The 12,112-nt window shown below is 53.8% G+C and overlaps 1 protein-coding gene across 1 annotated transcript; it reads right to left on the bottom strand.

Moving 5' to 3' along the window:
* Positions 1-655: 655 nt before the first annotated feature.
* LOC124523210 (EF-hand and coiled-coil domain-containing protein 1-like) lies at positions 656-3,328 on the bottom strand. Its single transcript, XM_047095052.1, has 2 exons — positions 2,290-3,328; positions 656-944 (listed from the first exon to the last, which is right to left on the bottom strand). The coding sequence occupies exons 1-2, from the start codon at positions 3,271-3,273 to the stop codon at positions 657-659; spliced, it is 1,272 nt and encodes a 423-aa protein (XP_046951008.1). The 5' UTR covers positions 3,274-3,328; the 3' UTR covers position 656.
* Positions 3,329-12,112: the final 8,784 nt, after the last annotated feature.

The following is a 12,112-nucleotide window of genomic DNA, read 5'->3' as shown; positions in this document are numbered from 1 at the left end:
GCCCTCTTCACAGCCACGCTGGCAGGCAGGGACTCCACTCTGTTCTACCAAAGGGGAAACAGAAGCTCCAAGAGGGGTCAGTGACTTGCCCAAGGTCGCACATCTGGCAGAGGCCCTGCTAGGATTTAAACTTGGTCCCAAGCCCGGCTTCCTGCCTGGTGGAGTTGGCACAAGGGATCGTTGTACATCTGTTTCCTCATCTGCCGAACGGGGATGAGATGGTACCAAGTGACAGGGCTGCCGTGAGGATTCAGTCAGGCCACTGAAGTGCTTAGCTCAGCGTCTGGTGCACGTTAAGGACTCAGCAACTGTTAGCTATCACCACCACCACCACCACCACCACCACCATCATCATCATCACTGGGTTGATCAAAGAACGGATACGAATAACTCTACCCTGTTGCGACCCACGCATGGGCAAATGGAAGGCCTTTGTGGGTGAACACGCACAGGAGTGGTCGGGTGGGGGGCAAGCGATGGAGTGGATGAACGTCGGAGGAAAGGGAGGAACGGCCGAGCCAGCGGAGGGATACACGAAACGAACAAACGGGAACGCGAGCACCAGCGTGCGTGCGGGGAGGATACACGCCCGTGGTCTGGGACACACGGAGCTGACTTGGGGCACCGGGGCCGCCCCGCCCCCCCCCCTCCCCCGCTCACCTGTAGCGCCGCAGCTCACCCTCCAGCCGCCGCACCCAGCGCTGCAGGCCGGGCACCTGTCTCGCCAGCGCTTCGAGCTCGCGCACGCGGCCCAGGCTGCGCAGCACCGCCTCCCGGGCCTCCTCGGCGCGTCGCCGAACCTCGACCTGGCCCTGGCGCAGCCGCCCCGCGCGGGCCTCGGCCACCGCCAGGGCGCCCCGCGCCTGCCGCAGCTCCCGCGCCGCTACCTCGGGCCCAACGCGCCCCGCCTCCTGCGCGCCCGCCTGGCACTTCCAGAGGCCGACCTGCGGGGGACAGGGCCGCGGGGACAGCCGTGAGCGCCTCGCTGCGCTCACCATTCCCGCGCCCCCAGGAGCACCGACCGTGCACGTTTGTTGCGCGCACTGCCTCCCGCTCCCGGGCTGCTCTGAACTCGGTTCATTCCTCGCAATAAACCTAATGAGACAGGAGCTCTGATCAGCCCCCCTTTTCCTGGGTGATGGAAACTGAGCCACAACACCCATGTTCTCATCTTGGCGCGGTATCAATTAATTCCCAAACTTTACGACTCTTCCCTGACGATTGCCTGCATTGGTGGCACTCGACCTTCCGTGGCGCCTCCGATCCCTAGACTCGAGGAACAAAAAGGCGTTTCCGGACTTCCCCAAGGTCTGGTCAATAGACTGTTCTTGAGGATGGGGTTTTGTCTCTCTTGTTCACTGCGGTGTCCCCGACGCCTAAACCAGGCCTGGCACACAGTAGGTGCTCAATAAATACCTGGAGTGAATGATCCTGGACCCTCTTACTCTGCACTCCCACCCTTTGCTTCTCTGGTGCTCCCTGGCTGCCAGCCCTTGCCTGGTCCATAGGTACGGCCACTCAAAGCAGCGCCCTGCCACCCCTCTGCCACTCAGGGCTGGTGTCTGGGCAGAGTGCAGAGCAGGGCCAATACCGGTCAGTTCCCTCCTGCCCTAGGCTTCCTTGGGGCTGCTCTTTTCCTCCTCCCACCCCTGTCACCCTTGGCACAGGGCTGGGCACAGTGCAGAAGTGTTTGTTGACTGAATCCCAGATGCTTGGGCTGGGTCCATATCTCGCTCACTGCTTCCTTCTCAATATCCCAGAGAAGGCCTGACCCCCACAGGTGTTTGGTGGCCAGTGACTACCCGATGAACACCAGGCCCTGGCCCCGAGGGAGGCCCATCACTATTTGCTGAATGATCCAATGAGCTGCTTAAGGGGGGGTGGGGACAGGGCCTCTTTCACCCCTTATCTCCTAACCTCTCCCCGCACCCCCATAGCCTGCCACCACGGAGAGCTCAAGATGCCTGTTTAATGACTGAATGTGTGAGCCGGCCCAGGTTTCCGGGGCGAATGCTACTACTGGGTTAGAAGAGGCAAGAAGGGACAGTGAGGGTGGGGAGACGGGGTGGGCTGGTGATCTGGATGTGCCAGCGGTTCTGGAGGTGGCACGGGGGAGGAGAAGAGGAGGGCTGGAGTGGGGCAGGAGAGGGACAGGATGCCAGCGACCTGGAGTGGGGTGGGGCTGCCCTCTCTCCCCTGTTCCACTTCCTGTGCCCGGTCCCGGCTGTTCGAACGACCCCCGCCCCCATCCAGTCGTTGCCGCCCCCCTCCCTCCGCGCCGGCGCGCACCTGCAGCGCTAGGCAGCGCGCGTCGCTGCTCTGCAGCGCGGCCCGCAGGTCCTCCACCAACTCGCGCAGGCTGCCGTTCTCCTCCTCCAACCGCGCCAGGCGCTCGCCGTCCCGGCCGCCGTCGGGGCAGTCGGGGCCGCCGTCCGGGCCCGGCGTGTGGGGGGTGCGGCGGCGGCGGCGCGGGCGGCGCAGGCGGATCTGCGTCTCGATGTGTTCGCTGAGAGCGCCGCGGGGCAGCCGGGGCCCCGCGCGCGTGCCGAAGTAGCCGCAGAGGCGCGCGTGGAACTGGCGGAAGGTGAGCTCGGGCGGGTCCGCGCGCAGCGCCAGGCGCGCCTCCTCTTCGGCATCTGCGTCCCCGTCGGTGGCCACCCCGGCGGCCGCGTCCCCGGCGGCCTCATCCCCCGGGTTCGCGTCTCGGGCGGCCGCATCCCCGGAGGCCTCCCCGGCGGCGGCCCCCTCGGCGCGCAGCCCCAGCACGGCGCAGAGCGCGCGGAAGTCGGCGCGGGGCAGGCGGCCGGCGCCGCGGCAGTCCAGGTGGTGGAAGACCTCCTGCAGGTACTGGTCCAGGCCGGTGGCCAGCACCACGATCTCGTTCTCCACGCCGCGGTCCAGCCCGTAGTGGTGCGCCAGGGCGCTCAACAGCCACTGGGTGCGCCGCGCGGGTCGCCGGTACGGGTCACCCGCCGCGCCTTCCATGCCGGCCTCCCGGCCCGCGCCGTTCGGCTCCTTCGCCGCCGAGCGTCGCTTCTCGGGTGCCTCCGCCCCGCCACTTCCAGGGGCGGCTCCGGAGTTCCTCGGAAGGAGGGGCTTAGGCTTAGCGGTCGCGGTCTGGTTGGAGCGCGCGGGGGGCCGTGTCCCGCAGCTGCGCCGGCTTGGCGGGTCGTCCGTGTTTCCCCGGTTGGCTTGGAGGGGACTGGGGTAGGGGGCCGGGTCCCTCTCTCTGTCTCGCTTCTCCGGGTGGCCCCCGCGCTCTCCTTCCCTCATCACTCCGGGGGCGTTCCTGGCGTCTCGTCTTCCCCTCCCACTCCTGGCTCTGTCGGCTTTCGACTCCCTCACCCTCGGCCCCACCCGCCCTGGGCTCAGAGTTTGCCCGGGGACAGGCGCGAGGCGTGGGCGCAGGATAGGAAGCCGGAGCGGGACGGGACGGTGGCAGCCAGGTCCTGTGGCTGGGGGCGTGCCCCCCAAGCCCACGTGTCACTCCACCCCTTCTCCTCCGAAAGGAAAGTCTTCCGAGGATAGCCCCACGAGCTGGCTCCAACCGTCCTCTCCCCGCGCCGGTGCAGAGAAGCCCCTCTCCCCGTCTGTTCAGATACTGGGGTCTTAAACTCACACGTCGCTCCACGGCAGGCGGTGCGGGGAGCCTCACGTGTAATTAGAGCCGAGGAGAGGCAGGTTGGAGGAGTAAATGGACCGCTTTACCGGCATCGCGCCGGTAAGAAGTCGATCTGAGATGGACAGACTTTCCCTCTCTAAGCTGCGTGTGTGTTTGGTGAGGGGAGGGGTGGGGGGGGTGGGGGGGCGGGGAAAGCAAGGTATTTTTCCGGCCCTCACCTGTGTGCCTGTGGGTAGTGAGTTGGCGGAGCGACCTGAGTTCCACCTCTGAGCTGGGGTTATGCTGGTAGGTTGTTTGGCCAACACTTTCTCCGGTGCCTTACAACACGTTTTTGGCAGGTGAAAGGAAAACCACCCTCTCGGGGAGACCTAGGTTGCTTTTCCCTTCTTTTTCACCAAAGAGATGTCATGCACCTGTTACCGGCACTGGGACTGGTTGTCCAGCCATGTTGGAGCAGACTTTATTCAACTGTCCCTGGCTTTAAGATGGGCAGAATGTGGGCTTGTGTATAACTCTAGGAATTTAAATGCTAAATCCTGGAATTTGAAAAAGCGCTAAAATTCTGTCTCCTCTTCGGCAGTATCCCAGAGTCAGCAGTTTATTTGGTAAACTCCTACCCATTCTTGAAGATTTTGCCCAAAGGAAGGACTTAGAAGCTTCTCCCCAACCATTTTGGACATATTTTTTTAAACTATAAAAGTAATAACATTTTGACAAAAAGTGTTACATCAGTTCCACTTCTTGGCTCCTACCTTAGAAAAATACATGTGCACAGGATGTTCACTGCATCATTGTTTATAATATTGAGAAACTAGAGACAACCTAGTACCTATCAGCCTCAATGAATCACCAAAAAAGGAGTGAGCAAGGCAAGTTGAAACCTGTTATGTACAATGTTAAGACTTACATGTAACCATAACAACAAAACCACACAGCACGGTCGTAAATATTTTCTGTAAAGACGTGTATATATGCATAGAGAGAGATGGGAGGATTCAAAACTGATTTAGTGGTTATTTCTGAGGATCAAAGATATTTAGCCTTTGCTATAGCATTTCTCTTTTTGACAAGATGACTTCTCCCTCCCTCCCTTCCTTTTTTTCTTTTTTCTTCCTTCCTGCCCTCCTTCCTTCCTTTTTTCTGCTTCCTTCCTCCTTCCTGCTTTTCTTTCTTTCTTTCTTTCTTTCTTTCTTTCTTTCTTTCTTTCTTTCTTTCTTTCTTTCTTTCTTTCTTTCTTTCCAGGGAGGACATACCTTATTTACCATTTACATGCCATAAAATTCACCCACTTAATGGTATAAGTAAATGCTTTTAGTGCATTTGTAGAGTGTATAACCATCACAGTCTAACTTCAGAACGTTTTCATCCCCCGTTTCCCAAAAACCTTTGTACTACTTAACTCATTCAGTACGTCTCCACCTTCCACCCCCAACCTCCAGTGCTCAGCAGCCACCACTTTCTGTGTCTATAGATTTGTCTCTTCTGGACATTGCATGTAAAAGGAATCATACAGTGTGTGACAGGCTCCTTTTTGAAAACATTAACAATAATGTTTTCCAGGTTCACCCACATTGTAGCATGTATCGGTACTTTCTTCCTTTCTACGGATGAGTGATATCCCATTGTGTGGGTAGATCACGTTTTTGCTTATCCGCTCATCAGTCGATGGACATTTGGGTTGTCCCCACCTTTTGTCTATTCCAAATAGTGCTGCTGTGAACATTCACGTGGGCATGTTTTCATTCCTCTTGTTGTGTAGACCCGGGGTGGGAAGGCTGCTTAGATGGCTTTTTTTTTAATGTTCATTTTATTTATTTTTGAGAGAGAGAGAGAGCACCAGCAGGGGAGGAGCAGAGAGAGAGAGAGAGAGAGAGAGAGAGAGAGAGAGAGAGAATGAGAATCCCAAGCAGGCTTCATGCTGTCAGCACAGAGCCCAACGTGGGGCTCTGTCTCCCAACCATGAGATCATGACCGGAGCTGAAATCAAGAGTTGGCTGCTTTAACCGACAGAGCCACCCAGGCGCCCCACTGGATGGTAGTTTTATGTTTGATTTTTGAGGAATTGCCCAACTGGTTTTCAAAATGGCTGCACCATTTACCTTCCTACCCGCAGTGTTTTCCTGTTTCTTGATGGGTTAAGTGATACGACCGACCGGTCTCAATCCGGCCTCCAGCAGCTTCCATGTCAGTTCGCGGTGCCCCCAGCCTTCCTCAGCAAGTCCCTGCCATCTTCTGTTCTTCTCTGTGCTCACGCCCAGCCTCTCCAGACCGTCGGGCCATCCAGTGCTGTACCCTCAGAAGACATCCTGAATCCGACTCCCACAACCCCCTCCACTGGTACCACCCTGGGCCAAACCCCCAGGGTCTCCGACCTGTATTATTGCAACAGACTCCCCCAAGAACTGCCCTTGGACTCCTACAGTCTGTTCCATAGCCAGAGGACCCCTCCTCTGCTCACCACCCCCTAATTCTTTCCCTCTCACAGGGACTAGAGGCTAAGTCCACCCCGGATCCCTAGAGTCACATTCCTCAGCCATTACTATGGACTTGCTCCCCGACCTCCTCTCAGTTCTTCTGACCCCAGGGTATTTGCATCTGCTTCCACCAGCTGTTTACAGCCCCCTCACCTCCAAGGCCTTTGCTCCAACATCACCGCCTCGGGGAGGGCTCTGGTGACATCGAATGCACCCTGCACCTCTGACAGGCTGTCTTGCCTGTGTGTGGCGTCTGTCTTCCTGTCCGAAACTGTCCGTCAGCCATGAGGGTAGCAGCACTTGTCCGTTGCCCTGGAACGGTGTCAGGCACGCCGAAAGGAGAGAGGGTCTCCAGCCTCCATCCCGGCTGCCTCCCTCGTCCCCACCCTGGGTATGGCGTCGTGTGTTACCTGCCACATAGTTTCTTTGCCTACAAATGCTATGTGTGTTTTTTATGTGTATTTTTTTTAAAGGCAGCTATTACACCACATTATTATTTATTTGTGGGCCTCGCAGGAGGTCTGAGAACCTGGTGCCCTGCAGTCCCAGCAGGGGCCTGGCACAGAGTAGGAACTAATAACACTGCTTTGACTGAACACGTGAAGTCACTGCATCGAATGGGAAGAGTGCCTCTAGCTGGCACGGGGGTGGGTGTGTGTGTGGGGGGGGGGGGGAGTTCGGTGTCCTTTGATGCACTGGTGTTGGAGTCCGTGAGACTCCAAATGTTGGTAGTTGACTGGATCAGCTGGGCCGCAGAAGCTTCCGGGCCCGGAGCCCCCTGGTCTGCGGGTTTGCTGTGTAGGGCAGGACTCTGGATCTTGGCTCTGGACTTCCGGGTCGCACTTCTGCAGTTGAATGGGATTTGATTTCATGGGGGTGCTGAGAGCTGGCACGCCCAGCCAGACCACAGCGCCCACCCCTACCCCCTGTCCCTGCAGCTGGGGACTGCTCTTGGTGAGGGAATCCTTTGAACAGTAACGTTCCCCGGGCCAGTCAACGCTGAAAAGAAAGCCTTTAAATATCTTGCCATGGAGCGTTGCCTGGGCCTCTGCCCCCCGCCGCTCAGCAGGGGCCAGGGAAGTCGGGGTTTATAATGGTGCGCTGTCAGGCCTGTCTGTCTGTGGGGCAGGGTTACCAGGCGCCTCTGAAATCATTCCGGTTGGACCCACAAGGTTTTTGTTTAAGGTTCGGAGTGAGCAAACTCAAAGGTCTCCTGTGCTCTTTTGTCTGAGCTGGGGGATGGGTGTGTGTCTGCGTGGGGGAGAGCCGAGGCCCCCGCGAAGAGATGATTTTCTGAAGTCGGTTCACTGTTGTTTGAGCCATTTCAAACAGTATATTGTTTAAAGTGCCTTTCAACAGCCCCGAAAAATGCTAAACAGCAAAAGTCACCCCCGTAAGTGGGGACCATAGACACTTCTGATGTATTTATTTCCAGGCGTTTTCCATGCATTGAGAGAACTCCACTGGGGTGGTTGTTATGGGACTGTGTACATCTGTCAAAGCACTTAAAAGGACGAGTTTTACAGGATGTGAATTGTACCTCATTAAACTCAACCTAGAGAAACACAGTTGAAATGCTCTTGCTGGGATCTTTCCTTGCACATCAGCCATACTTCCTCAACAGCTTTGCCGTCATTAATATTCCTTTGCAAATGTTCTTGAGACGGCTTCATGTTGCCTCTTGGGAGCTGCGAGGTGTTTCCTCATCCCCCACCGATGCACATCAAGGTGGTTTGTGGTTTTTCTCCATCAAAACAACACCGTAAACTGTTGACTCTCCATCCTGAGTGATTTACTACTGTGCCAAGGAGTTTGGACATTTTATAAGCTCCTGATTTTGTCAAACTGTTTTTCAGAAACGTTTTGTCATTCTGTACAGGCCCCTGGCGTGTCTAGGAATGTCTGGGAGCCATCATTTTCCGTGACAAAGCTTTTATATTTTCAGGAGTCTTGGTCAGTGGATTTGCTTAGCGTTCAGACTCCAAGTTTTACTCTTCTCTCTATTAAAAATCGGACTGAGCTAGGCAAGTTTTCTTTTTTTTTTTCTGTTTTTTTTTTTTAATTTTTTTTATTTTTTCAACGTTTATTTATTTTTGGGACAGAGAGAGACAGAGCATGAACGGGGGAGGGGCAGAGAGAGAGGGAGACACAGAATCAGAAACAGGCTCCAGGCTCTGAGCCATCAGCCCAGAGCCCGACGCGGGGCTCGAACTCACGGACCGCGAGATCGTGACCTGGCTGAAGTCGGATGCTTAACCGACTGCGCCACCCAGGCGCCCCAGGCAAGTTTTCTTAGACACAACAAATGCATGATCCAAAAACAAAACAAAACAAAAAATTGGTAAATTGGACCTAATCAAAATACAAAACTTTTGCACTTCAAACTGCAATGGTAAAGACACCGTTAAGAAAATAGAAGGACCAGCAGGAGACCAGGAGGAAGTATTTGGAGAACATAGGCCCTGCAATTAAAGGACTTGTATTCTGACTTTACAGAGAACTCCTACAACTCAGTAAGACAATCCAATCAATAAGTGGGCGAAAGACAGGAACAGACATTTTACCAAAGAGGATTATGGATGACCAATAAGTCCATGAAAAGATCCCAATATCATCAGTCATTGGTGAAATACAAAATAAAACCACCACGAGATACTATTCCATACTCATGAGAATGGCTGTAGTAAGTTAGACAGACAATAAATGGTTTCTGGAAGATGGGGAGGAACAGGAACCCTCCTCCTATGATGGCGGGGAATGTGAAATGGCGCAGCCACTTTGGAAAACGGTTTGGCAATTTCTCAAAGAGAGAAACATGAAACTACTGACGTGGAGATGTTGGGGTTTGGAGCAGGCAGTCAAGAAAGAATTCTTGAGACATCTTCGGTGTAAAAGGCGGTCTTGTTAAAGCTCGGGGACAGGACCTGAGGGCAGAAAGAGCTGCACTGGGGTTGTGAGGAGTGACTGATTATACACATTCAAGTTGGGAGGGGGTTAGGGATAGCATAAGACTCTAAGGAACTTGGAAGCAAGGTTTCCAGGATCTTGAAGGACTAACTGTTGTTAGGAAAAGGTCATTTGCTACTGTCTAGTAAAACCTCGGTCATGAGACCTTCGGATGTGTATCAGTGGGCCATATGCTTGGAAGATGATTGCTAACATATATCTGGGAGGGGTAGAGATAAAGGAAGTTTCCAAAGGAATTTTTATATGTTAAAGGAGACTCACAGGATCTTGGAGGGGCGAGATAATGTTAAGCAAAGATTGCCTTTTGTTCTTAGCAAAATATTAACGTCGAAGCATCTGATCTTCTAGAGGAAGGTCACCCTGCCTGTCTCAAGGACTTGCCAATGGGCTGTAAGTTGTAAGGAAATTTATTTATTTTTTTCTTTTGCTTTTGTTCCCCACACCAGTACCACACGACCCAGCTATTTTACTCCAAGTGTCTACCCAAGAGAAATGAACGTATCTGATGACGCAGAGATTTTTAGGGGAATGTTCATGGCAGCATTTTTCATAAATGTCTAAGTGTTCGGCCTGAATTTCCATGAACAGATGAACGGATAGGCAAAATGTGGTCTATCACACAATGGAACATATTTAGACACAAAAAGGAATGAAGTATTGATTCATGCTACAGCATGAATGAGCCTCAGAAACATGCTAGGTGACAGAGGCCAGTCACAAAGCCAAACCACGTAACGTATGACTCCAATTATATGAAATATCCAGAAAAGGCAAATTTTTAGAGGCAGAGGTAGATTACTGGTTGCCTGGGCCTGGGGCTGGGAACAGAGATTCATTGTAAATGTGCACGAAGGCTCTTATTCGGGAGATGGATGGTTTCATCACTTGGTAAAGTTACCAAAAACCATTGGACTCTACACTCGAAATGGGTGCATTTTATGATATAGAATATACCTCATTACAGCTGTTAAAAAGGGGGGTTGGAGATGCCAAGAAGAAGGTGGGTGTAGCTTTTCCCCAAAGATGCATCCTCTGCCAGAGGCTTAGGAGAACTTCAGAAAGGCTCTTCTGGATGCCCATGGAAAGTTTGGGGCTCCCCTACTCTGGGAGGAAGAAGGAAGTGATAGAATGCCTTCAGATTGTTCCCACCCATGGGACATCTGTCTGCAATGTGGCTTTGCCCTTCCTCCTATCCAGAGATGGAGTCTGTTCTTCATCCCCTTGAATCTTGGCTGGCCCTTGTGACTGACTCTGGTCAATGGATATGGCAGAAGTGACCCTGTGCCATTTCCCAAGCCTTGGTCTCAAGAGGCCCTAGACCTTGCACCTTTGCTTTCTTGGAACCCTGCCCTGAGATGCCCTGCCATCTGAGGAAGCCAGTCCAGCCTGGTGGAACATGGGGGGGGCACATGGACGGGGAGGGGGAGATTGAGGGACCCCAGGCAAGGGCACCAACGGCCAGACATGTGAGGCCATCTTGGACCTCCCAGCCCTGTGGATAGATGATCCAGCTCAGTGAGTGAGCCCAGGCCACACCATTGGAGAGTCACTGGTCTATGGAACTGTGAACATATACCCTCTTTGCTTTGCTTTCCTTTGACTTTGCCTGTCCTGAAGTCACCTTTGTTGAGGTGAGGTTGTGGACCCACCTCCCACACCCAAGTACCAGCAAGCACACGTGTGCCTTCACTCCCTCCCATGATGCTCTGGGTCTTGACCTAGACACCATTTCTCTCAAAGCAGCGGTTCTAAACCTTGGCTGTGCGATAGAATCTTGGTGGAGGCAACTTTAAAAAATATGGGGTCTGTTCCAGTAATTTTTTATTAAAAATTAAAATTTTTTTTAACTTTATTCATTTTTGAGAGACAGAGAGAGACAGAGCATGAGCAGGGAAGGGGCAGAGAGAGGGGGAGACGCAGACTCCGAAGCAGGCTCCAGGCCCTGAGCTGTCAGCATAGAGCCTGACACGGGGCTTGAACTCATGGACTGTGAGATCATGACATGAGCTGAAGTCAGACATTCAACCAATTGAGCCACCCAGGTGCCCCCCAAATTTTTTTAAATGTTTATTTTTGAGAGAGAGAGAGAGAGAGAGCACGAGGAAGACACAGAATCCAAAGTAGGCTCCAAGCTGTCAGCACAGAGCCCTAGGCCGGGCTTGAACTCACGAACCGCCAGAGATCATAACCTAAGCCAAAGCCGGACACTCAACCGACTGAGCCACCCAGGCGCCGCCCGGTTATTTGTTATTGTGCAACAGATCGTCCTAAACCTTAGTGGCTTAAGACAACAATAATTTGCTCCGGTCATAAAGCTCAATTTGGGGAGGGTTTGGTGATAGCAGCCGGTTTCTGTTACATACGGTGTCCGTTGGGGTGACTCAAAGGCTGGGAGCTGGAATCATCTGAAGTCTGGCACTCTTGCACGTCTGGTGGTTGAGGCTGGGAGGCAGCTGGGAACTCAGCTGGTGCTGTTGGCCAGAACATCCACATGTGGACCTTCCATGTGGCTGCTTGGGCAGCCCCCCAACATCCTGGCTGAATTCTCAGAGTGAGCTCCCCAGAAGAACAAGGCAGAAGCACATGGGGTTTGTATGACCTGGCCTCAGAAGTTACAGAGTCACTTCTGCCATACTCTGTGGGCTGAGGTGGTCGCAGAAAGTCTTACCTGGATCCAAGGGCGAAGGGACTAGACCTACCGCTGCATGGGAGGAGTCCAACATCATTCTGTAAGGGGAGTGTGTGGGAGATCTATTGAGGTGGCTGTCTTTGGAGAATACAGTGACTGGTTCCTAAGCCCCACCCCTGGAGAATCAGTTCTGAAAGTCTGGAGTGAAGCCTCAGGATTGAAGTTTTGACATGTTCCTGGGTGATTCTGGTGCATAACCAGGACCAGGAAGTGGCCCTTTGTCTCAGGCCTGTGGCCTCTCAATTCTGAGCTCAGAGCTGTCCACACCACAGGAGATGCTGGGGAGATGGACTTTGGAGAGAAACCAGCCTCGGGTCAGCAGGGGGACCTGAGGAACAGGAGGCCTGCTGTCTGTGCAGG

Source organism: Lynx rufus, unplaced genomic scaffold (genome assembly GCF_022079265.1).
Source record: "Lynx rufus isolate CCGP_SWC_20201006 ecotype Redwood Valley unplaced genomic scaffold, mLynRuf1.p SCAF_4, whole genome shotgun sequence".
Lineage (NCBI taxonomy): Eukaryota > Metazoa > Chordata > Mammalia > Carnivora > Felidae > Lynx > Lynx rufus.
Note: the sequence above shows the minus strand (reverse complement) of the source record. Positions and strands in the feature narration are given on the sequence as shown.

Excerpts from the sequence above, each read along its gene's own strand:
- LOC124523210 (XM_047095052.1), bottom strand. The coding sequence starts at position 3,273 with ATGAGGGAAGGAGAGCGCGGGGGCCACCCGGAGAAGCGAGACAGAGAG. Across the intron at positions 945-2,289 it reads CGCGCTGCCTAGCGCTGCAG|GTCGGCCTCTGGAAGTGCCA; the intron begins GTGCGCGCCGGC and ends TGTCCCCCGCAG.